Raw genomic sequence first — 22364 nt, 5'->3', positions numbered from 1 at the left:
TCAAAACAAAATGGCAAAGGACCAAAATAGAGATTTTTCCAAAGGAGACATACAAATAGCCAAGAAGCATAAGAAAAGGTCCTCAACATCAGTAATCATCAGGGAAATGCAAATGAAAACCACACTGAGGTATCAAATCACACCTGTTAGGGTGGCTATTATTAAAAAAAAAAAAAGAAAACAAGTGTTGGACAGGATCTGGAGAAAATATGACCCTTGTTCACTGTTAATGGGAATCTAAATTGGTGCAGCCATTAAGGAAAACAGTATGGAGATTTCTCAAAAAAAAAAAAAATAGAATTACAATATTACCTAGCAATCTCATTTCTGGGTATTTTTCCAGAGAAAATGAAATCAGGATCTAGTAGCGATATCTGCACTCCCATGTTCCATTGCAGCATTATTCACAATAGCCGAGATATGGAAGCAATCTAAATGTCCATCAATGAATGGATAGTGCTATAAGTTTGACTGTATGTTTTCCTCCCCATCAAAATTCATATGTTGGAACCTAAGACCCAGTGTGATAGTTTTAAGAGGTAGAGCCTTTAGAAGATGTTTGAGTCACAAGCATTCTGTCCTCATGAATGGGATTAGCACCCTTATAAAAGGGCTCAAGGGAACTAGTTAGGCCTTTTTGTCCTTTCACCTTTTGCCATGTGAGGACACAGCAGCAAGGTGCCAACTTGGAAGCAGAGTGAGCTTTCACCAGTTTTCAGAGCCCACCTCACATTTTTCTTTTTTTCAAGTTTAAAGATTTATTATATATATATTTCATTTCCATAGGTTTTTGGGGAACAAGTGGTATTTGGTTACATGAGTAAGTTATTTAGTGATGATTTTTGAGATTTTGATGCATCATCCAAGCAGTGTACACTGTACCCAATGTGTAGTCTTTTACCCCCACCGCCTTCCCAGCCTTTCCCCCTGAGTCCCAAAGTTCATTGTATCATTCTTATGCCTTTGCATCCTCATAGCTTAGCTCCCACTTATGAGTGAGAACATACGATGTTTGGTTTTCCATTCGTGAGTTACTTCACTTAGAATAATAATCTCCAATCTCATCCAGATTGCTGCAAATGCCATTAATTCATTCCTTTTTATGGCTGAGTACTATTCCATCACATGTATATATATAAATTTCTTTATCCACTTGTTGATTGATGGGCATTTGGATTGGTTCCACATTTCTGCGATAGCAAATTGTGGTGCCTTAAACATGCATGTGCAAGTATGTTTTTTGTATAATGACATCTTTTCCTGTGGGCAAATACCCAGTAGTGGGATTGTTGGATTAAATAGTAGTTCTACTTTTAGTTCTTGAAGGAATCTCTACACCATTTTCCATAGTGGTTGTACTAGTTTATACTCCCACCAGCAGTATAGAAGCATTCCCTTTTTACCACATCCACACCAACATCTATTTCTTTTTTATTATTATTATAGCCATTTGTGCAGGAGTAAGGTGGCATTGCATTGTGGTTTTGATTTGCATTTCCCTGATTATTAGTGATGTTGACCATTTTTTCCTGTGTTTGTTGGTAATTTGTATATCTCCTTTGAGAATTGTCAACCCACAGAGTGGGAGAAAATCTTCACAATTTATACATCTGGCAAAGGACTAATATCCAGAATCTACAATGAGCACAAACAAATTAGCAAGAAAAAAATCACATCAAAAAGTGGGCTAAGGAGGTGAATAGACAAGTCTCACCTTTTTCTTTAAATCATATAGACTATAGTTATTAATTGTAGCTTCAATGTAGACTAAAGAAGAAGAATGTGGTCAAACTTTATCATAAAGGAGTCAGGCCTTTCATAAAGAATTATTTTCTTATGGTGAAGATTGTTACACACTGGAATGATTTACTTAAGGACATCACTAAGTTACCTTCTCCAGGGATCTTTAACAGCAGCAGAGACTCTGTAGGTCAAGATTGGTCTCATTCGTCAGCTTCACACAAAGATGAGAAATGGTATGATATATATGTGCATATGTGAAGTCCCTTCCTTTTTGTAGGTGTAGTAGAAATGGTGCAGGCATTAGAGTCAAATAGCCTTGGCTGGAATCCTAACTCCATCTCTTGCTAGCTTTGTATCCATGAACAACTTACTTGACAACTCTGATTTTCTTTCTTTTTTTTTTAAATTATAGTTTAAGCTCTGGGATATATGTGCAGAACATGCAGATTTGTTACATAGGTAACATAGGGTGGTTTGCTGCACCCATCAACCCGTCATCTACATTAGATGTTTCTCCTAATGCTATCCCTCCCCTTGTCCCCAACCCCCCAACAGCCCCCAGTGTGTGATGTTCCCCTCCCTGTGCCCATATGTTCTCATTGTTCAACTCCCACTTATAAGTGAGAACTTGTGCTATTTGGTTTTCTGTTCCTGTGTTAGTTTGCTGAGAATGATGGTTTCCAGCTTCATCCATGTCCCTACAAAGGACATGAACTCATTCTTTGTTATGGCTGCATAGTATTCCATTGTGTATATCTGCCACATTTTCTTTATCCAGTCTATCATTGATGGACATTTGGGTTGGTTGGTTCCACATCTTTGCTATTGTGAAGAGTGCCGCAGTAAACATACGTGTGCATGTGTCTTTATAGTAGAATGATTTATAATCCTTCGGGTATATACCCAGTAATGGGATTGCTGGATCAAATGGTATTTCTAGTTCTAGATTCTTGAGGAATTGCCACACAGTCTTCCACAGTGGTTGAACTAATTTACACCCCCACCAACAGTGTAAAAGCATTCTTATTTCTCCACATCCTCTCCAGCATCTGTTGTTTCCTGACTTTTTAATGATTACCATTCTAACGGTCGTGACATGGTGTCTCATTGGGGTTTTAATTTGCATTACATTTCTCTAATGACCAGTGATGATGAGCTTTTTTTCATATGTTTCTTGGCCACATCAGTGTCTTCTTTTGAAAAGTATCTGCTCATATCCTTTGCCCACTTTTTGATGGGGTTATTTTTTTCTCTTAAATTTGTTCAAGTTCCTTGTAGATTCTGGATATTGGCCCTTTGTCAGATGGATAGATTGCAAAAATTTTCTCCCATTCTGTAGGTTGCCTGTTCACTCTGATGATAGTTTCTTTTGCTGTGCAGAGGCTCCTTAATTTAATTAGATCTCATTTGTCAATTTTGGCTTTTGTTGCCATTGCTTTTCATGTTTTAGTCATGAAGTCTTTGCCCATGCCTATGTCTTGAATGGTATTGCCTAGGTTTTCTTCTAGGGTTTTTATAGTTTTAGGTCTTATGTTTAAATCTTTAATCCATCTTGAGATAATTTTTGTATAACGTGTAAGGAAGGGGTCCGGTTTCAGTTTTCTGCATATGTCTAGCCAGTTTTCCCAACACCATTTATTAAATAGGGAATCCTTTCCCCATTGCTTGTTTTTGTCAGGTTTCTCAAGGATCAGATGGTTGTAGATGTGTGGTGTTATTTCTGAGGCCTCTGTTCTGTTCCATTGGTCTATATGTCTATTTTGGTATCAGTACCATGCTATTTTGCTTACTGTAGCCTAGCAGTATAGTTCAAAGTCAGGTAGCATGATGTGTCCAGCTTTGTTATTTTTGCTTAGGATTGTCTTGGCTACACAGGCTCTTTTTTGGTTCCACATAAAATTTAAAGTAGTTTTTTCTAATTTTATGAAGAAAGTCAATGGTAACTTGGTGGGAATAGCATTGAATCTATAAATTACTTTGGGCAGTATGGCCATTTTCACGATATTGATTCTTCCTATTCATGAGCATGGAATGTTTTTCCATTTGTTTGTGACCTCTCTTATTTCCTTGAGCAGTGGTTTGTAGTTCTCCTTGAAGACACCCTTCACATCCCTTTTAAATTGTATTCCTAGGTATTGTATTCTCTTTGTAGCAATTGTTAATGGGAGTTCACTCATGATTTGGCTCTCGTTTGTTTATTATTGGTGTATAGGAATGCTTGTGATTTTTGCACATTGACTTTGTATCCTGAGACTTTGCTGAAATTGCATATCAGCTTAAGGAGTTTTGGGCTGAGACAATGGGGTTTTCTAAATATGCAATCATGTCATCTGCAAACAGAGATAATTTGACTTCCTCTTTTCCTATTTGAATACCCTTTATTTCTCTCTCTTGCCTAATTGCCCTGGCCAGAACTTTCAATACTATATTGAATAGGAGTGGTGAGAGAGGGCATCCTTGTCTTGTGCTGGTTTTCAAATAAAATGCTTCCGACTTTTGCCCATTCAGGATGATATTGGCTGTGGGTTTCTCATAAATATCTCTTATTATTTTGAGATACATTCATCAATACCTGGTGTGTTGAGTGTTTTTAGCATGAAGGAGTGTTGGATTTTATTGAAGGCCTTTTCTGCATTTATTGAGATAATCATGTAGTTTTTTTCAATGGTTCTGTTTATGTGATGGATTACATTTATTGATTTGCGTATGTTGAACCAGCCTTGCATCCCAGGGATGAAGCCGACTTGATCATGGTGGATAAGCTTTTTAATGTGCTGCTGGATCTGGTTTGCCAGTATTTTATTGAGGATTTTCACATCAATGTTCATCAGGGAGATTGGCCTGAAATTTCCTTTTCTTGTTGTGTCTCTGCCAGGTTTTGGTATCGGGATGATGCTGGCCTCATAAAATGACTTGGGGAGGATTCCCTCTTTTTCTATTGTTTGGAATAGTTTTAGAAGGAATGGTACCAGCTCCTCTTTGTACCTCTGGTAGAATTCGGCTGTGAATCCATCTGGTCCTGGACTTTTTTTCATTGGTAGGCTATTAATTACTGCCTCAATTTCAGAACTTGTTTTTGGTCTATTCAGGGATTCAACTTCCTCCTGGTTTAGTCTTGGGAGGGTGTATGTGTCCAGGAATTTATCCATTTCCTCTAGATTTTCTAGTTTATTTATGTAGAGGTGTTTATAGTATTCTCTGATGGTAGTTTGTATTTCTGTGGGATATCAGTGGTGATATTGCCCTTATAATTTTTTATTGCGTCTGTTTGATTCTTCTATCTTTTCTTCTTTATTAGCCTGGCTAGCAGTCTATCGGTTTTGTTAATCGTTTCAAAAACCAGGTCCTGGATTCATTGACTTTTTTAAGGGTTTTTTTTTTTTGTCTCTATTTCCTTCAGTTCTGCTCTGATCTTAGTTATTTCTTGTCTTCTGCTAGCTTTTGAATTTTTTTGCTCTTGCTTCTCTAGTTCTCTTAATTGTGCTGTTAGGGTGTCCATTTTAGATCTTTCCTGCTTTCTCCTGTGGGCATTTAGTACTACAAATTTCCCTCTAAATACTGCTTTAGCTGTGTCCCAAAGATTCTGGTATGTTGTGTCTTTGTTCTCATTGGTTTCAAAGAACTTATTTATTTCTGCCCTAATTTTGTTATTTACTCATTTGTCATTCAGAAGCAGGTTGTTCAGTTTTCATGTAGTTGTGTAGTTTGAGTGAGTTTCTTAATCCTGAGTTCTAATTTGATTGCACTGTGGTCTGAGAGACTGTTTGCTATGATTTCTGTTCTTTGGTATTTGCTGAGGAGTTTTACTTCCAATTATGTGGTCGATTTTATAGTAAGTGTAATGTGGTGCTGAGAAGAATGTATATTCTATTGATTTGGGGTGGAGAATTGTGTAGATGTCTATTAGGTCCACTTAGTCCAGAGCTGAGTTCAAGTCCTGAATATCCTTGTTAATTTTCTGTCTTGTTGATCTGTCTAATATTGACAGTGGGGTGTTAAAGTCTCCCACTATTATTGTGTGGCAGTCTAAGTCTCTTTGTAGGTCTCTAAGAACTTGCTTTGTGAATCTGGGTGCTCTTGTATTGGGTGCATATGTATTGAGGATAGTTAGCTCTTCTTGTTGCATTGATCCTTTTACCATTATGTAATGCCCTTCTTTCTCTTTTTTTTAAATCTTCATTGGTTTAAAATCTGTTTCATCAGGGGCTAGGATTGCAACCCCTGCTTTTTCTTTTTTTCTTTCCATTTGCTTGGTAAATCTTCCTCCATCCCTTTATTTTGAGCCTGTGTGTGTCTTTGCACATGAGATGGGTCTCCTGAATACACTGTTGGGTCTTGACTCTTTATCCAATTTACTAGTCTGTGCCTTTTAATTGGGGCATTTAGCCCATTTACATTTAAGGTAAATATTATTATGTGTGAATTTGATCTTGTCATTTTGATGCTAGCTGGTTATTTCGCCCATTAGTTGATGCAGTTTCTTCATAGTGTCAATGGTCTTTACATCTCGGTTTGTTTTTGTGGAGGCTGGTACCAGTTTTTCCTTTCCATATTTAGCACTTCTTTCAGGAGCTCTTGTAAGGCAGGCCTGGTGGTGACAAAATCTCTCAGCATTTGCTTGTCTGTAAAGGATTTTATTTCTCTTTCACTTATGAAGCTTAATTTGGCTAGATATGAAATTCTGGGTTGGAAATTCTTTTCCTTAAGAATGTTGAATATTGGACCCCAGTCTCTTCTGGCTTGTAGAATTTCTGCAGAGAGATCCGCTGTTAGTCTGATGGGCTTCCTTTTGTGGGTAGCCAGACCTTTCTCTCTGGCTGCCCTTAACATTTTATCTTTCATTTCAACCTTGGTGAATCTGACGATTATGTGTCTTGGGATTGCTCTTCTTGAGGAGTATCTTTGTGGTGTTTTCTGTATTTCCTGAATTTGAATGTTGGCCTGTCTTGCTAGGTTGGGGAAGTTCTCCTGGATATCCTGAAGTGTATTTTTCAACTTGGTTCCATTCTCCCCTTCACTTTCAGGTACACCAATCAAATGTAGGTTTGGTCTCTTTACAGAGTCCCATATTTCTTGGAGGCTTTGTTCATTCCTTTTCATTCTTTTTTTTGTAATCTTGTCTTTACACTTTATTTCATTAAGTTGATCTTCAATCTCTGATATCCTTTCTTCCACTTGATCAGTTTGGCTATTGATATTTGTGTATGCTTCACGAAGTTCTCATGCTGTGTTTTTCAGCTCCATCAGGTCATTTATGTTCTTCTCTGAACTGGTTATTCCATTTAGTAGTTCCTGTAACCTTTTATAAAGGCTTTTAGCTTCCTTGCATTGGGTTACCGCATGCTCCTTTAGCTCTGAGGAGTTTATTATTATCTACCTTCTGAAGCCTACTTCTCTCAATTCATCAAACTCATTCACCAACCAGTTTTGTTCCGTTGCTGGCAAGGAGTTGTGATCCTTTGGAGGAGAAGAGGCATTCTGGTTTTTGGAATTTTCAGTCTTTTTGTGCTGTTTTTTTCCTCATCTTTGTGGATTCATGTACCTTTGGTCTTTGCTGTTGGTGACCTTTGGATGGAGTTTTCCACGGTCATCCTTTTTGTTGATGTTGATGCTATTCCTTTCTGTCTGTTAATTTTCTTCTAACAATCAGGTCCCTCTTCTACAGTTCAACTGGAATTTGCTGGGGGTCAACTCCAGACTCTGTTTGCCTGGGTATCACCAGCAGAGGCTGCAGAACAGCAAAGATTGCTGCCTGCTCCTTCCTCTGGAAGCTTCATCCCAGAGGGGCACCCACCAGATACCAGCCAGAGCTCTCCTGTGTGAGGTGTCTGTTGACCCCTCCTGGGAGATGTCTCCCTATCAGGAAGCACGGGGGTCAGGGACCCACTTGAGGAGGCATATTGTCCCTTAGCAGAGCTTAAGCTCGGTGCTGGGAGATCTGCTGCTCTCTTCAGAGCTGGCAGGCAGGAACTTTTAAGTCTGCTGATGCTGTACCCACAACTACCCCTTCCCCCAGGTGCTCTGTCCCAGGGAGATGGGAGTTTTATCTATAAACCCCTGATTGAGGCTGCTGCCTTTCTTTCAGAGATGCTCTGCCCAGAGAGGAGGAATGTAGACAGGCAGTCTGGCTACAGCGGCTTTGCCGAGCTGCAGTAGGCTCTGCCATGTCTGAACTTTCTGTAGCTTTGTTTACACTGTGAGGGGAAAACTGCCTACTCAAGCCTCAGTAATGGCAAATGCCCCACTCCCCACCAAGCTCAAGCCTCCCAGGTCAACTTCAGACTGCTGTGCTAGCAATGAGAATTTCAAGCCAGTGGATCTTAGCTTTCTGGGCTCCATGGGGGTAGGATCCACTGAGCAAGACCACTTGGCAACCTGGCTTTAACCCCCTTACCAGGGGAGTGAACAGTTCTGTCTCATTGGCATTCCAGGTGCCACTTGGGTGTGGAAAAAAAACTCCTACAGCTAGCTCAGTGTCTGCCCAAATGGCTGCCTAGTTTTGTGCTTGAAACCAGAGGCCCTGTGACATAGGCACCCAAGGGAATTTCCTGGTCTGTGGGTTGTGAAGACCATGGGAAAAGCATAGTATCTGGGCCAGATAGCACCATCCCTCACGGCATGGTCCCTCATGGCTTTCCTTGGCTAGGAGAAGGAGTTCCCCGAACCCTTGCACTTCCTGGGTGAGGCAATGATGCCCCACCCTGCTTCTGCTCACCCTCCGTGGGCTGCCCCCACTGTCCAACCAGTCCCACTGAGAAGTACCGGGTACCTCAGTTGGAAATGCAGAAATCACCCGCCTTCTGCATTGGTCTCACTGGAAGCTGCAGACTGGAGCTGTTCCTATTTGGCCATCTTGCCTGGGAATCAACTTTGATTTTCTTTATCATCATAGGGAGTTTAGGAGGTGTCAAGGGATAATACAAAGAATCCAGTTCACTTATTAAACATGTGTTCCCCTTTCTCCTGATGTCTTTCTCTGAGACCTCCACCCCTTCCTAACATTCTAAAATTGAAACTTCTGAGCAAGAAAAAATATGGGACCAAGGATGAAATGAAGCCCACTTTAACACTCATCTTTTCCTAAGCCCATTAGACTAGTATAAAATTTTAGCAGCGTATATATGCTTTTAAAACTATTTAAATCAGTGAAGATTATTCAACATCTTTTTATAGTTGACCAGATGATATCAAGAGAAATATCAGATTAATCTCTATGATTTATAACTTTTATTAAATTTACACATTCAATATGCAATAGAGTGTGGTTTTAAAAAATAGATTTAGGGAGGCAAGTGCAGTTGTGTTACATGGATGTATTGCATAGTGGTAAAGTCTGGGCTTTTAGAATACCCATCACCCAAGTCGTATACATTGTACCAAATAGGTGGTATTTCATTCTTCACCCCTCTCCTATCCTCCTACCTTTTGGAATCTCCAATGTCTATTTTTCCATTCTTTATCTTCATGTGTACCAGTTGTTTAGCTCCCACTTGTAAAAGAGTGCATGTTGTTTTTGACTTTCTTTCTCTGAGTCATTTCACTTAGAGTAATAGCCCAGTTCCATCCATGTTGTTGCTAAAGACATGATTTCTTTCTTATGGCTGAGTAGTATTCCATGGCATATATGTGCATATATATATATATATATATATATATATATATATATATATCACATTTTAGCCCAATAGTCTGTTGATTCCATGTCTTTGCTATTGTGAAAAGTGCTGTGATAAACATTTGAGTCAGATATCTTTTTGATAAAATGATTTCTTTTCCTTTGGGTAGATGTCCACTAGTGGGATTGCTGGAATAGACTGTTTTTAACTACCAGGACAAGGTTACAGGATTAAGATCAGAAGATGAAATAATAATAATTATTATTATTTATCACTTCAATATATAATAAAAAATTCATAAGAACACACTTAACTCTTATTTTTGCATAGATAATTTTAATTTAACTTTTCTTCCTTTAAATACTTTTTGTTGTTTTGATGAGTGGTTCTCTTGCTTCCAAACCAAGGCATGATTAACATGGATCAATCTGTATCTATTTAACAGGGACAAGTGATCCATATGTGAAGTTTAAAATCGGAGGAAAAGAAGTTTTTAGAAGTAAGATAATACACAAGAACCTCAACCCTGTGTGGGAAGAAAAAGCTTGCATTCTGGTTGATCATCTTAGGGAGCCATTGTATATAAAGGTGAGCCATTTATTTGTTTTTTCCTGATAGAAACTGATGTGGAAATCCCTATTTACTGAGTTTTATCATGTTTCTTTGTCTGATGAGAGTTTTCACCAGAGATGTGTTCTGCTGTTCACCACTCTAATCTATTGATAATATGATAGAAGTGAGATAGAGGGAAGGAGGAGCTAGCAGGGGCATTCTTCTCCAGGACAGTTCTCTTGCCAGTCATTTAGAAGGATTATGAAGTATATCCCTGGTGCTTGGTATTGCCAACTGATTTAGTGCACTTTGGGAGCGTATGAAAACAAGTTTCCATATAAGCTAACAGAAAGGAGAACTTACACAGAACCCAGTCTTTCTGTTTAAAAATTGTATTATTTAAGATCTGCCATTTCTGGCTGCAAGCAAAATGCTTTACTTGGAGCATGAGAAGGGTGAAGGCGATGGGGAAGAAAAACTCCTATCTCTATTAGATTACCAAAAATGGGGGGGTGGGGGTGGGGAGTCTTTCCTCTCATTTGATGTAATCAAAAGAAAGAGAAGAACTTGAGGAGTTACAACCTAGTTCCTATTCTGAGCCCTATTCCTTGTTTTATTTTCATGCCCAGCTTTTGTTTAATTTACATCTCTAGGTACTTATATTCTTTTTTGCTCCTAGGCTCTGACTGTTCATTCAGTGACCAGACCTTTCTCTACTTTTACCACAACAGCACATATCCCACCCTTTTCCCTAAGTTGTTACTACTGGCACATGAGCCAGGAATCTCATCTTTCAGCAATCACTAGGCATACTTCTTCCCCTCATATCATCATTGTATTACCTCTAGTTGTTTCTTTCCTCCACAGAAAGGAACAAGAAATAATCAAGTTGTTACCGAAATTATAAGAGGATAGTTTATAAGAAGGTTGAAAAGAGAATCTCCTAAGTATACAGTTAATTTTCTATAAGTCATTATGGGGCAAATAGACACACACTTGCATAATAAATTGTCTCCATTGGACATTGGCTAAAGAAAATCAATTCAATAGCATTTTTTTTTTTTTTTTTTTTTTGCGGCAGAGTCTCACTCTGTCACCCAGGCTGGAGTGCAGTGGCACGATCTTGGCTCACTGCAACGTTCATCTCTTGGGTTCAAGCCATTCCCTTGCCTCAGCCTCCTCAGTAGCTGGGATTACAGGTACCCACCACCATGCCTAGTTATTTTTTGTATTTTTAGTAGAGACGGCATTTCACCATGCTGGCCAGGCTGGTCTTGAACTCCTGGCCTCAAGTGATCTGCGCTCCTCGGCCTCCCAAAATGCTGGGATTATAGGCATGAGCCACTGTGCCTGGCCTTAAATAGCGTTTTTGAACTGTCTTTAACTACGTAATATAGGATGGCACAATAATGTTAATATGAGAGTGTGCGTAGCCAACCCTTCTCCCACAAAAGGGAAGACCTTTGTGGTCAGAGATGTTTCTTCCCTGTTCCTCACTTCTAGAGAGAAAGAAATATCCACATGAGAAAAAGAGGAATTATCTTTGTAATAAGGAGCTGAGATAGGCAATGACAAAGGAATAAAGAAAAGACAAGTGGGCTGTGAAGGAAGTATTATTTCTGGGGTGGGGAGGTGGGAGATCAGGAGACATGAGTTAGAGCAATGGCAGGTATGAAGAAAATGGTCAGGAAAGAAAGCAGGTGTTAATAAGGACAGCAACAGGCTGTTTGGATCTCATTAATGTTGCTGAAGTGAAAAATCATGAGAAGAAAAAAGTTTATTTTTAATTACTTCTACTTTGGATCTATCCTTCATTAGTATTTTACTCCATGAAAGAACCATGTGACTGTCCTGTCTTAGAAAGGGTTACATATGAATTTCCTTAAATTATATTAGATATTGGTCAGGTGCTTTTGTTATTCTCTTGTGTTCAAGAGTAAGTATTCATCTATGCAGAAATCCAAATGCCAAAATGCATTTTTCAAAAGGAATGTCTTACTAGGCTCAAAAAGAAATAAACAAAAAACTGAAGTACGCAAAAAAAGGATGATGGTGTTCTGACTTATAAGTGGGAGCTACCTAATGTGCACACATGGACATAGACAGTGGAATGATAAACACTGTACAGTTGGAAGGATGAGGGGGTAGCAAGAGGCTAGATGATGAAAAATTCCTTAATGGGTGCAATGTATGTTATTCAGATGATGGATACCCTGAAAGTCCTGACTTGACTGCTATGCACAATCTTCACATGTAACACAACTGTACTTGTACCCCATAAATTTATACAAAATAATTTCTTTTTTTTTGAGACAGAGTCTCGCTCTGTCCCCCAGGCTAGAGTGCAGTGGCACTATCTCGGCTCACTGCAAGCTCTGCCTCCTAAGTTCATGCCATTCTCCTGCCTCAGCCTCCCTAGTAGCTGGGACTACAGGCACCCACCACCTCACCCGGCTAATTTTTTGTATTTTTTAGTACAGAAGGAGTTTCACCATGTTAGCCGTGATGGTCTTGATCTCCTGACTTCATGATCCGTCCTCCTCGGCCTCCCAAAGTGCTGGGATTACAGGCGTGAGCTACTGCGCCCGGCCAAAATTTTTTAAATTGTGGCAGAAATGGTCTTGACTTGAGAGCAAGAATATACATGTATGTATGTATATGTATAAATATACAGTATAAGTGTATATATGTATGTATCTATACATATACTGTATATATATAGTCTACATATATACAGTACACGTACATATACTATAAATGTACATATACTGTAAATGAAGACAGCAACACTGTATGCAGGCCAGAAGGCTTGGTTAATGACACACTATGAGTAAAGAAGCTAAGAAAGCAAGCCCAAAGGTTGTTGGGTTTTTTTTAAATCACTTTGAACTTTCAATATATAAGATTATGTAGCCACAATGTAACTTCCACCATACAGAAGAGGATACACAGTTACTTTTAAATATTTTTATGCTTTACTTACATTTTTACATTGTCACTTTTTACATTTCTATATGAGAAAGACAATTAAGTTATAGAAATCATGCAAGTCTCTGAGATACTAGTACACATATAAAATGATGTTACTTGATTATATACAATACTTTATAATATTTTAAAACTATTAAATATACTTTTTAAATGCTTTCCTATTTTTTTCAGTTGATTTTCATTTTCTGTAAAATGCCTAGGGCTTTTTTTGGAAGAAAATCTCTAACTTTTTGCTTTATTTTTTCCGTTATTTGTGTTCCATTTTTTGCTTCATCTTGGGGGAAGAATCAAATAAGGTACCTTGGTGGAAATAATATTTGAAGTTATTAGAATTTCATACAAATTGCATCATTTGTATTGTCTCTATGCAGGCCTGCGTGACTGACTCAGTTCTGATATGAGCCCACATCCTCCACGACAGATTATTAATCTTGCCCAAAAGATTTCTTAGGGACTAATCAATTCTGTAGTGACTGAGAGTATGAAAATGCACCTGTGAACTAGATAGTTAGAACGCATTAAGTATACGACCCTCCTATCTATAGTTAGAGGAAAAAGAAGTCCATCAGTACCCTGTAATCTGATTTCTATCAATGTAAAAATTACCAAGGAAAACAAAATTCAGTTCTGAGCTAAGGTTATAAAAGTGCACTCAAGTTGAAGTGCTTGTATCATTTCTAGTAAAAACATTTTATTTAAAAAAAAATCTTGGAACTGTCATTTTTTAAAAAAACTACACAAAATAAAAATATTCTTTGCAATTGGTTAGAATTTATGTAACTTTTAATTTTAATGAAAAGAGCATATTCTGTGCAGGTAAGAACAAGGTTTGGAGAATTAGCTATAAAATCTATATCTAATAAGGTAAGAATAGCAGCTGGGAGTTAAAATGCAGTGCTTTTAATTGAGACAGGAGCCACTTTAGTCTGCCCTGTATTCACAGTGATGCTCCAACACACATCTTAGATAATAGGATAAATTTGACACCCATTTCAGTTGAATTCAAATTCTGCATTTTTATTTCACTGACACTATTATCCCAGGTTCACAGTGAACGCCAGAATTACAGTAGAAGAGATAAAAGTAACATAAAGGGGAATATATTTATGTAAATTGTTTGTTTGGCCTAATCATGAGTTGGAGATCGGCGTATTAATTGGGAGCACTCTGCTAAAAATAGAAACATTTTGATACATTAGAAAAATAATTGTATGGGACCACATGACTGTTTCTAAGATGGTCATTTTAACAAATTGGACATTTCCTTAAATAATTCATTTCTATCCAAGCTTAAGAATTAAAGTTGAAAATGTTACTTTAAACTCTGTTTAAGTTAAGGACCACATTACTGTCCTGTCCAAAATTATTTCTCAGTAGCTTATAAGGACACTTAAAAATGTCATATACCAATGATTCTCATCCCTGGTTGTACACCAGAGTTATTCATAAAGGTTTAAAGAATCTGGAAGTCCAAGTTTCACTTGCTAAGACTCTGATTCAGGACCTCTGAAGTAGAATCCAAGCTTCTGTATTTTTAAAACACCTCAATAGGTTATTCTGAGGCAGAGGTAGGGAGCCGCTTTTCTGGACATTTAAATGGAAACAAATGAGTAGTTGGAATGGAAATACGTTTCCAGCCATAAACCATAGAGCACCCAAACCAAAGTATTCCGCCATAGTAAGATGTTTGTATTATCTCAGATGTTTTGTCTTACATGGTTCAAAAACACTTGCTAAATGCATGAATCAAGAATTTCCACTATTTTGGACCAAAACAAAATTAGCAATGAAACAAAACAAACAAAAAAACATGACCATACTTGCTTTTGGATTGTGGGCAAAGAACATGTGAAGTTATTGAGTCTCAGAAAAATGAAATCTGCAATCACATCTTCATCATAGTAATGGTTACTACCATGGACTGAGAACAGTGCTAAATGCCAGGCCAATATCATCTCATGTAACCCTCACCATAACCCTGCAAATAACTGTTTTCATCTCTTTTGTATAGGTACATGAGACTCAGAGATTAAGGGTTAGTTTATGTCCACCTAGCAGTTAAGTAAGATAGCTTCTGGTTTCCACTAAAGATGACTAATTGCTAAGGTCATAGTTAGGTTTTGGTTTTGTTTATTTGTTTTACAATGTCACTTCTATGATTTTTTGGCTTTAACTATTCTTTTACAGTGTGATGGTTATTCTGAAACTGCCTTAGCATAAAAATGAGTCTTGGACACTGTTGCTAAGTAGGATCTTATATCTTAGATCACATTATATGATCTCATGAGATGGCTTAGGCCTTTAAAGAAGCTCTAATATGGTTTCAAATATTATTAGTGGCTCATGCCTATAATCCCAGCACTTTGTGGGGCTGAGGTGGGAGGATCGCTTGAACTCAGGAGGTTCAAGACCAGCCCGAGCAACCTAGGGAGAACCTGTCTCTACAAAAAAAAAAAAAAAAAAAAAAATGTTAAAGCCAGACATGGTGGCATGCACCTGTGGTCCCAACTCTAGGGAGATTGAGCCTGGAGGATCCCTTAAACCCAGTAGTTTAAGGTGTAGTGCGAACCATGATCACATCACTGCACTCCAGCCTGGGTGACAGAGTGAGGCCCTGGACCCTGTCTCTCTCTCTCTCTCTCTCTCTCTCTCTATATATATATATATATATATATATATATGGTAAACTAACACTAAAATATTTTTAGATTATTTTGAAATTGGATATACTATCATATATTCTGTGGGAAACAGAAAAATGAGATATTATATTATTACTAATTCAATCACAGAAATTACCATGTAAGGAATGCAATAGAAAATTCTAAGGAGTGATGTCATATTACTGAATGGGTGCCAATTAGATACTCCCTGTCATAATTCAGAACATAATTAGGCACAGACAGTGAACTGCAATAGGAAAGGGTAGACATGGAAGGGCCAAATTATTGCTACATCCATTGTCCATTTCCCCAATACTGGGGCTGGGAAAAATCCTATGGGGATATTAACCATATTGCTTGGTGTCAAGGTAGAGCCCAAGGACTGGGTAAGATCACAGTATGGTATCACAGGGAGGAGATGGAGCTATTTTCTCTTTGCAGACAAAGACCAGGCAAGCAAAATGCCTACGCAACAAAAGCAGATTCCAGAGATTCTGGAAATAGGAGAATAGATCAGAAATAAAGTTCAAAACAAAGTGAAGACAGAGGTTGAAGACACAAACGGGGCTGTTCCATCTAGCCCAGGTACAAGTTTCCTAGGATACAGACATATTACTCAGCCAGACAACTACATAATAGAGGCAAGAAGAAAACAATATTCAGAGTGAATAACATAAGAAAGAGATGTTTCTCCATGCAATCAGTCAGCACTGGAGGAGAAGGATGCCGAACATGGATTTAAGGGAATGTCCACGTGGGCGGTCAAAGCAAGACCTGAGTGAGATCCCAAAACTAACACATAGGCCAGCATCAAGGACGTCAATCTATAAGTTGCAGAACCTTTGGCAAGGATAACTTGATGCTGAGACAAAGCCTTGAATTAGAAATCCTGAAAGTCTCCCTGATTCATATCAGGAGTTTTCCTAAAGCCAAGACCGGGACTGAGCTACAGGTGAGTGTCAACTAGCTTTAGCTCTAGAGAGGCAAGTATCATGGCACCTGGAGCCATCATAAGAACCCTAGTTTGGGTTCTCTGTTAGGGATATTAGTTGAGGATTTTCTAAACGTATATCTCTTTTTACCTTTTCTATGGGCTCCCAATTTTTCTCTTTGAAGATCCATATGGTTCCACGGACACTGACTTCACCATTGCCTTTAAAAATAAAGGCAACCTATGCTAGCCATTAAGCCACTTCCATATCTTTGGCCGATAAATAGGCATGTGGTATGAGCTGGCCCATCTGGAACGGATTCAGTACTTTGCTGGGAATGTTGGGACAAAGCAGCTCACGCTTCCCCACTAGACTTGAGTAAAGAAGCATGCCACTCTGGACCTCCTGGCAGGCCATTAGCATCCTGGGGCAGCTATTGAGGCAGTAGTGATGAGGAATCTCTGATAAGAACTGGAGAGGCAGAAATGGGATTAGGCTATATCATTTACCTTTGATACAGTTAACTACTTCCTCCATCTTAACATTCTTTCTTCAGTTTCTTTTCAGGATACCACTGTCCTGGTTTTCCTCCTCCCTCAGTAGCTGCTCCTTCTCAGTCTCCTGTCTGGATCCTTCTCCCAGACTTTAAAATATGATGGTAGGCCCCATGGCCTAAGCCTGAACTAATGTTCCAGCTCCCTTCTCTTGCTTACTACTTTCAGCCTCACTGGCCCCTGGCCAGTTTCCTCAGGGCCGTTCCACTTCCTGTTCCCCCCTCGTGGAAGACACTTTCCTCGTCATGGAATGCACTTTCCTATTCCCTCATTATGAAACACACTTTTCCTATCATGGGGAAATACCTCCCAATCTCATTGTCCTTTCTGAACATCATGTATAAATAGTAGGTCTCATCACTCCAGTACTCTGAAATATTTTTCTCCTTAGCACTTATCACTACTACTTGGCATATGTATTTCTTTATTGTCTGTCTCTCCCCACCCCATATGTAAGCTCCAAGAAATCAAAGACTTTGACTGTTTTGATCACTGCTGTATTTCAAATGCCAAGTACAGTACCTGGAACATTGTGGGTGCTCACCAAATATTTTTCAAACAAATGAATTAATAAATGCATGAATTGTTTGAACTGCCAAATTAAAACTTTCCAGAAGCCATAATTACCTACAGACATTTCTTCAGTCATTTGAACTAGAAATTGAAGCCAGTTGAGTTGAGTTTTGTATTAAAAACAAAAACAAAAGCATTTTAACTGATACACTTCCCAATGGATTTTTAGTAAACAGTAAGGTGAATTTCTTGTTTAAAATTAAATATTTGTTTTTTTACATTTTTTTTATTATTATACTTTAAGTTTTAGGGTACATGTGCACAATGTGCAGGTTAGTTACATATGTATACATGTGCCATGCTGGTGTGCTGCACCCATTAACTCGTCATTTAGCATTAGGTATATCTCCTAAAGCTATCCCTCCCCCCTGCCCCCACCCCACAACTGTCCCCAGAGTGTGATGTTCCCCTTCCTGTGTCCATATGTTCTCATTGTTCAATTCCCACCTATGAGTGAGAATATGCAGTGTTTGGTTTTTTGTTCTTGCGATAGTTTACTGAGAATGATGATTTCCAGTTTCATCCATGTCCCTACAAAGGACATGAACTCATCATTTTTTATGGCTGCATAGTATTCCATGGTGTATATGTGCCACATTTTCTTAATCCAGTCTATCATTGTTGGACATTTGGGTTGGTTCCAAGTCTTTGCTATTGTGAATAATGCCACAATAAACATACATGTGCATGTGTCTTTATAGCAGCATGATTTATAGTCCTTTGGGTGTATACCCAGTAATGGGATGGCTGGGTCAAATGGGATTTCTAGTTCTAGATCCCTGAGGAATTGCCACACTGACTTCCACAATGGTTGAACTAGTTCACAGTCCCACCAACAGTGTAAAAGTGTTCCTATTTCTCCACATCCTCTCCAGCACCTGTTGTTTCCTGACTTTTTAATGATTGCCATTCTAACTGGTGTGAGATGGTATCTCATTGTGGTTTGATTTGCATTTCTCTGATGGCCAGTGATGGTGAGCATTTTTTCATGTGTTTTTTGGCTGCATAAATGTCTTCTTTTGAGAAGTGTCTGTTCATGTCCTTTGCCCACTTTTTGATGGGGTTGTTTTTTTCTTGTAAATTTGTTTGAGTTCATTGTAGATGCTGGATATTAGCCCTTTGTCAGATGAGTAGGTTGTGAAAATTTTCTCCCATTTGACAAACCTGAAAAAAACAAGCAATGGGGAAAGGATTCCCTATTTAATAAATGGTGCTGGGAAAACTGGCTAGCCATATGTAGAAAGCTGAAACTGGATCCCTTCCTTACACCTTATACAAAAATCAATTCAAGATCGATTAAAGACTTAAACATTAGACCTAAAACCATAAAAACTCTAGAAGAAAACCTAGGCGATACCATTTAGGACACAGGCATGGGCAAGGACTTCATGTCTAAAACACCAAAAGCATGGCAACAAAAGCTAAAATTGACAAATGGGATCTAATTAAACTCAAGAGCTTCTGCACAGCAAAAGAAACTACCATGGGAGTGAACAGGCAACCTAAAATTAAATATTTATTGTTCTAAAGTCACTTGAGAATACAGAAGGTGTTACCAAGTCCCAAGCAACTTCTACCTGCTATCTAATGTTTCCAACTAATGGTGTGAAGGCTCCATGAAAGCAAGGATCTCATCTAAACCATTCATGTTTTAATTTGCAGCTCTTCTCTTAGAGTGGGTGCCTAAGACATATTTGTGAAATTTAAACACATTCTGTTTATGACAATCAATACAACAAGATTTGAATCTTGTGTCTTCCTAGCCCTAGGATTTGGGGAGAAAATAACATGTGTTTTTTCAGCTTTCTATTCATTATCTGAAAAATAGAAACAACAATACCTTGTTAACTGGGTTGTGCCTAGTAAATATTGAGTAAACATTAATAAGCATTAACTGTGCTTGTTGTTAGTACAGTGGGAGTACCTTTTCCTATTTTATATCTCTCCTATGCTCTGTATTTCTGAAGCTCACTTAGAGAAATGCTCCCTCTGACAAATAGTGTGTAGAGCTTGGAACCAAGCAGCATAGCTAATAATTTCATTAATGCATGGATTCTAGTGTTTCCTTTTCTTCCCATGTTTATGCCTTTGCAGATTAATAGAAATTGAGAGTTAAAGTAGACATCCAGCATTAGGATGATAGGAAAGACTCTCACTATGAGAGTGAAAAGACGTTGGATGTTGAATCGCCCAGTTGGGCTGTCTGCACTAATAAATTCACTGGATTCACAGCTCTCAACCTCATGTGTGTGGGTGAACCTCAGGTGATCTCACTGATTATATGCCACCTATTTTCTCCCCCAAGATTTTAAGCCTAAGGATGATACGATTAGATGAGATTCCACAAGAGAAATTTCCCCAGTGTTTTGGTGTAAATTGTATATTGTGAAATATGCTGCTGCAGCCACTTGCAAATACAGAGATGTCAGTTGCGTAAGATGTTCAGTACATGCATGTGCTATACCACTGAGCAGATGACTAAAGCTCAGAAGCGTAATTGGTCAAGGAGAATATTTATTGCAGGAGTGCTGAGCTTTCTACAATAAATGCATTCTTGAAAGGTTGTATGTAAATCAAATGACTGCAAATTGAATAATTTAAAAGGCATTAGGGGAGCTTATTACTTAAATAAATCCCCATGTGACTCTTCAAATCTAAGAATCCTTTTGTGATGCAAAGTATTTATCTTTTTATTTAAGTATCAATTTTTTACATATTAAATTTTCTTAAATTGAAGTACACCTGTAATACAGAAAAAGAGAAAAAAAAAAGAGCAACTGATTCAGGGCTGCTCTGCTTTGAGCTTTCTAACTGTTGTGCCAAGAATTCAGCATAGGAGTGCTGGGCTGTTGATTCAGCTTCATGGATTCTCACATCTTGGAGCAACCAAAGGCCCAGGTCATCCATTCAAGAGCAGATTTATCTGGTTATGCTCAATTACTCCAGTGTTCAATACAAATGTTTTCTACCTTGAAAGGTCAGGAAGTGACAGCTCTAAATTTCATCTGGTAGCATTTTTTTTTTTTTCATCGTAAACGGTTTCCCTGATCTTCTTTACTTACTTCCTTACTTTCTCTTCGTTCTCTCTTCTTTTCCTTAAAACACTTACCAGAATTTGTAACCACATATCACCTACGCACTTCCTTGTTTAACGTCTGTCTCCCTCACTAAACTGTAAGCGTTGAAAATGGCATTTTTGCTTACCACTGTTTACTCAGTTCCTAGCATATTGCCTGACACATAATAAGTACTTAGTCAATATTGGCTGAGGGAATGAATGCGTGACAAAATTAATAGACGGATGGAAGTTAGCCAGTTCCCATTTACTTAGCATCCTTTGGAAATGGCCCTAACTGATCTAGCTCTGAACTATCCCTCCAGCATCCTTCCATTCTCTGTCTCTCTCCATTTGCTTCAACCCCACTGGTTTCTTGCTGATCACAACTGATGTGTGAAACACATCATTCCCTCTCCTGGGCTTGCCGTTTCCTTTAGCTAGAGGGCTCTTGCTCTTACTAGCATAGTGTACTCCTTCCCATTATTTGGGTGTCTACACAAATATCCTTCCTCAGAGAGGAGTTCCTGGTCTCCTCATCTAAAATAGCAGCTCCCCACACACCTCTTAGACATTTATTTGCTGCATAGCACTTATAACTGAACTGTATTTAGTATTTATAGGCCATCTCAGACCATCCATGTACAATCCAAGAGGTCAGAGACATTGTCTGTCTTACTTACCACACAGTGAATAAGAACCACACAAAACACAGAGAAGATACTGGATAGAGAGTATTGATAAAAGGAAAAAACGCATTATCTCTGTCTTTTCTTATCATTTTAGTTTTTATGTTGTTAGGTATATTAGTATTATCCCCCAGTAATTGTTTGTGACAATAAAACTTTATTTTAACTTAACCTTAGTATAACTTTATAAAGTACATTAATCATAGTATCTTTTTACTTATTTGTATGTTTAAAGTGGCATTGTCCTATATCACAAAATGTATCTTTAATGGCCTAAAAAATACGAAGATATTGGAATCATATTCTCATCAAACATAGCCCAATATGAAAGACATACTTGTTGAATTCTATGCTTTTTCCCACATTTTTGAAGATTTACTATATTTTATTTGATTATGTTACATCTACCTTAAAGTTCTATTTGATATAATCAATCAGTAATATTAAGTAAAAAATAAAATGTAATTTTCTTTAAGTGTTTTGTGAGACTCTAATATTCCAAAGTACAAAAACAATTATTTTAAAATACAAATATTAGTATGCTTTTGGTGACATAGACAACCAACATTTTATGACCAAGACATTATCACATAAAGCTTATATTGCAGATATTTATAACAAGGCTTTTTCTCTTTCGCTTCTCAGGTATTTGACTATGATTTTGGACTACAGGATGACTTTATGGGCTCAGCCTTTCTGGATCTGACACAGTTGGAGTTAAACAGGTAACTTTTGAACTGCTGTAATATCACCACCCCTTGTCATGCAGTGGGCTTGTGTAACAGAAAATGTCAGCTGATCTGGGGTCTAGTTCTGTCATTTATAGTGGTGAGACTTCATGCTAGTCAGCCTTTCTCAAATCCGTCTTCCTCACTTACCCAGTGGAAATAATAGCATCTTCCCTGACAACCTCATTCGACAACTTTTCAACTGAAAACTTCTTGGATACCTACCTGCTCTGTTCCCCAGTACTGTGCTAAGCACCAGTAATCGACA

At 38.2% G+C, this 22364-nt stretch overlaps 1 protein-coding gene across 15 annotated transcripts in view; it reads left to right on the top strand.

The window, feature by feature from the left end:
• The window catches only part of MCTP1 (multiple C2 and transmembrane domain containing 1), a 609877-nt gene that overhangs the window by 338021 nt on the left and 249492 nt on the right, over positions 1 to 22364 (top strand). For all 15 annotated transcript variants that reach the window (XM_054489419.2, XM_054489418.2, XM_054489417.2 and 12 more), the window contains exons 3-4: positions 9805 to 9947; positions 22014 to 22093. In XM_054489419.2, coding sequence (XP_054345394.1) covers positions 9805 to 9947; positions 22014 to 22093 — 223 coding nt within the window. The remainder of the gene's footprint in view (positions 1 to 9804; positions 9948 to 22013; positions 22094 to 22364) is intronic.

This window comes from Pongo pygmaeus, chromosome 4 (assembly GCF_028885625.2).
Source record: "Pongo pygmaeus isolate AG05252 chromosome 4, NHGRI_mPonPyg2-v2.0_pri, whole genome shotgun sequence".
NCBI lineage: Eukaryota > Metazoa > Chordata > Mammalia > Primates > Hominidae > Pongo > Pongo pygmaeus.
Note: the sequence above shows the minus strand (reverse complement) of the source record. Positions and strands in the feature narration are given on the sequence as shown.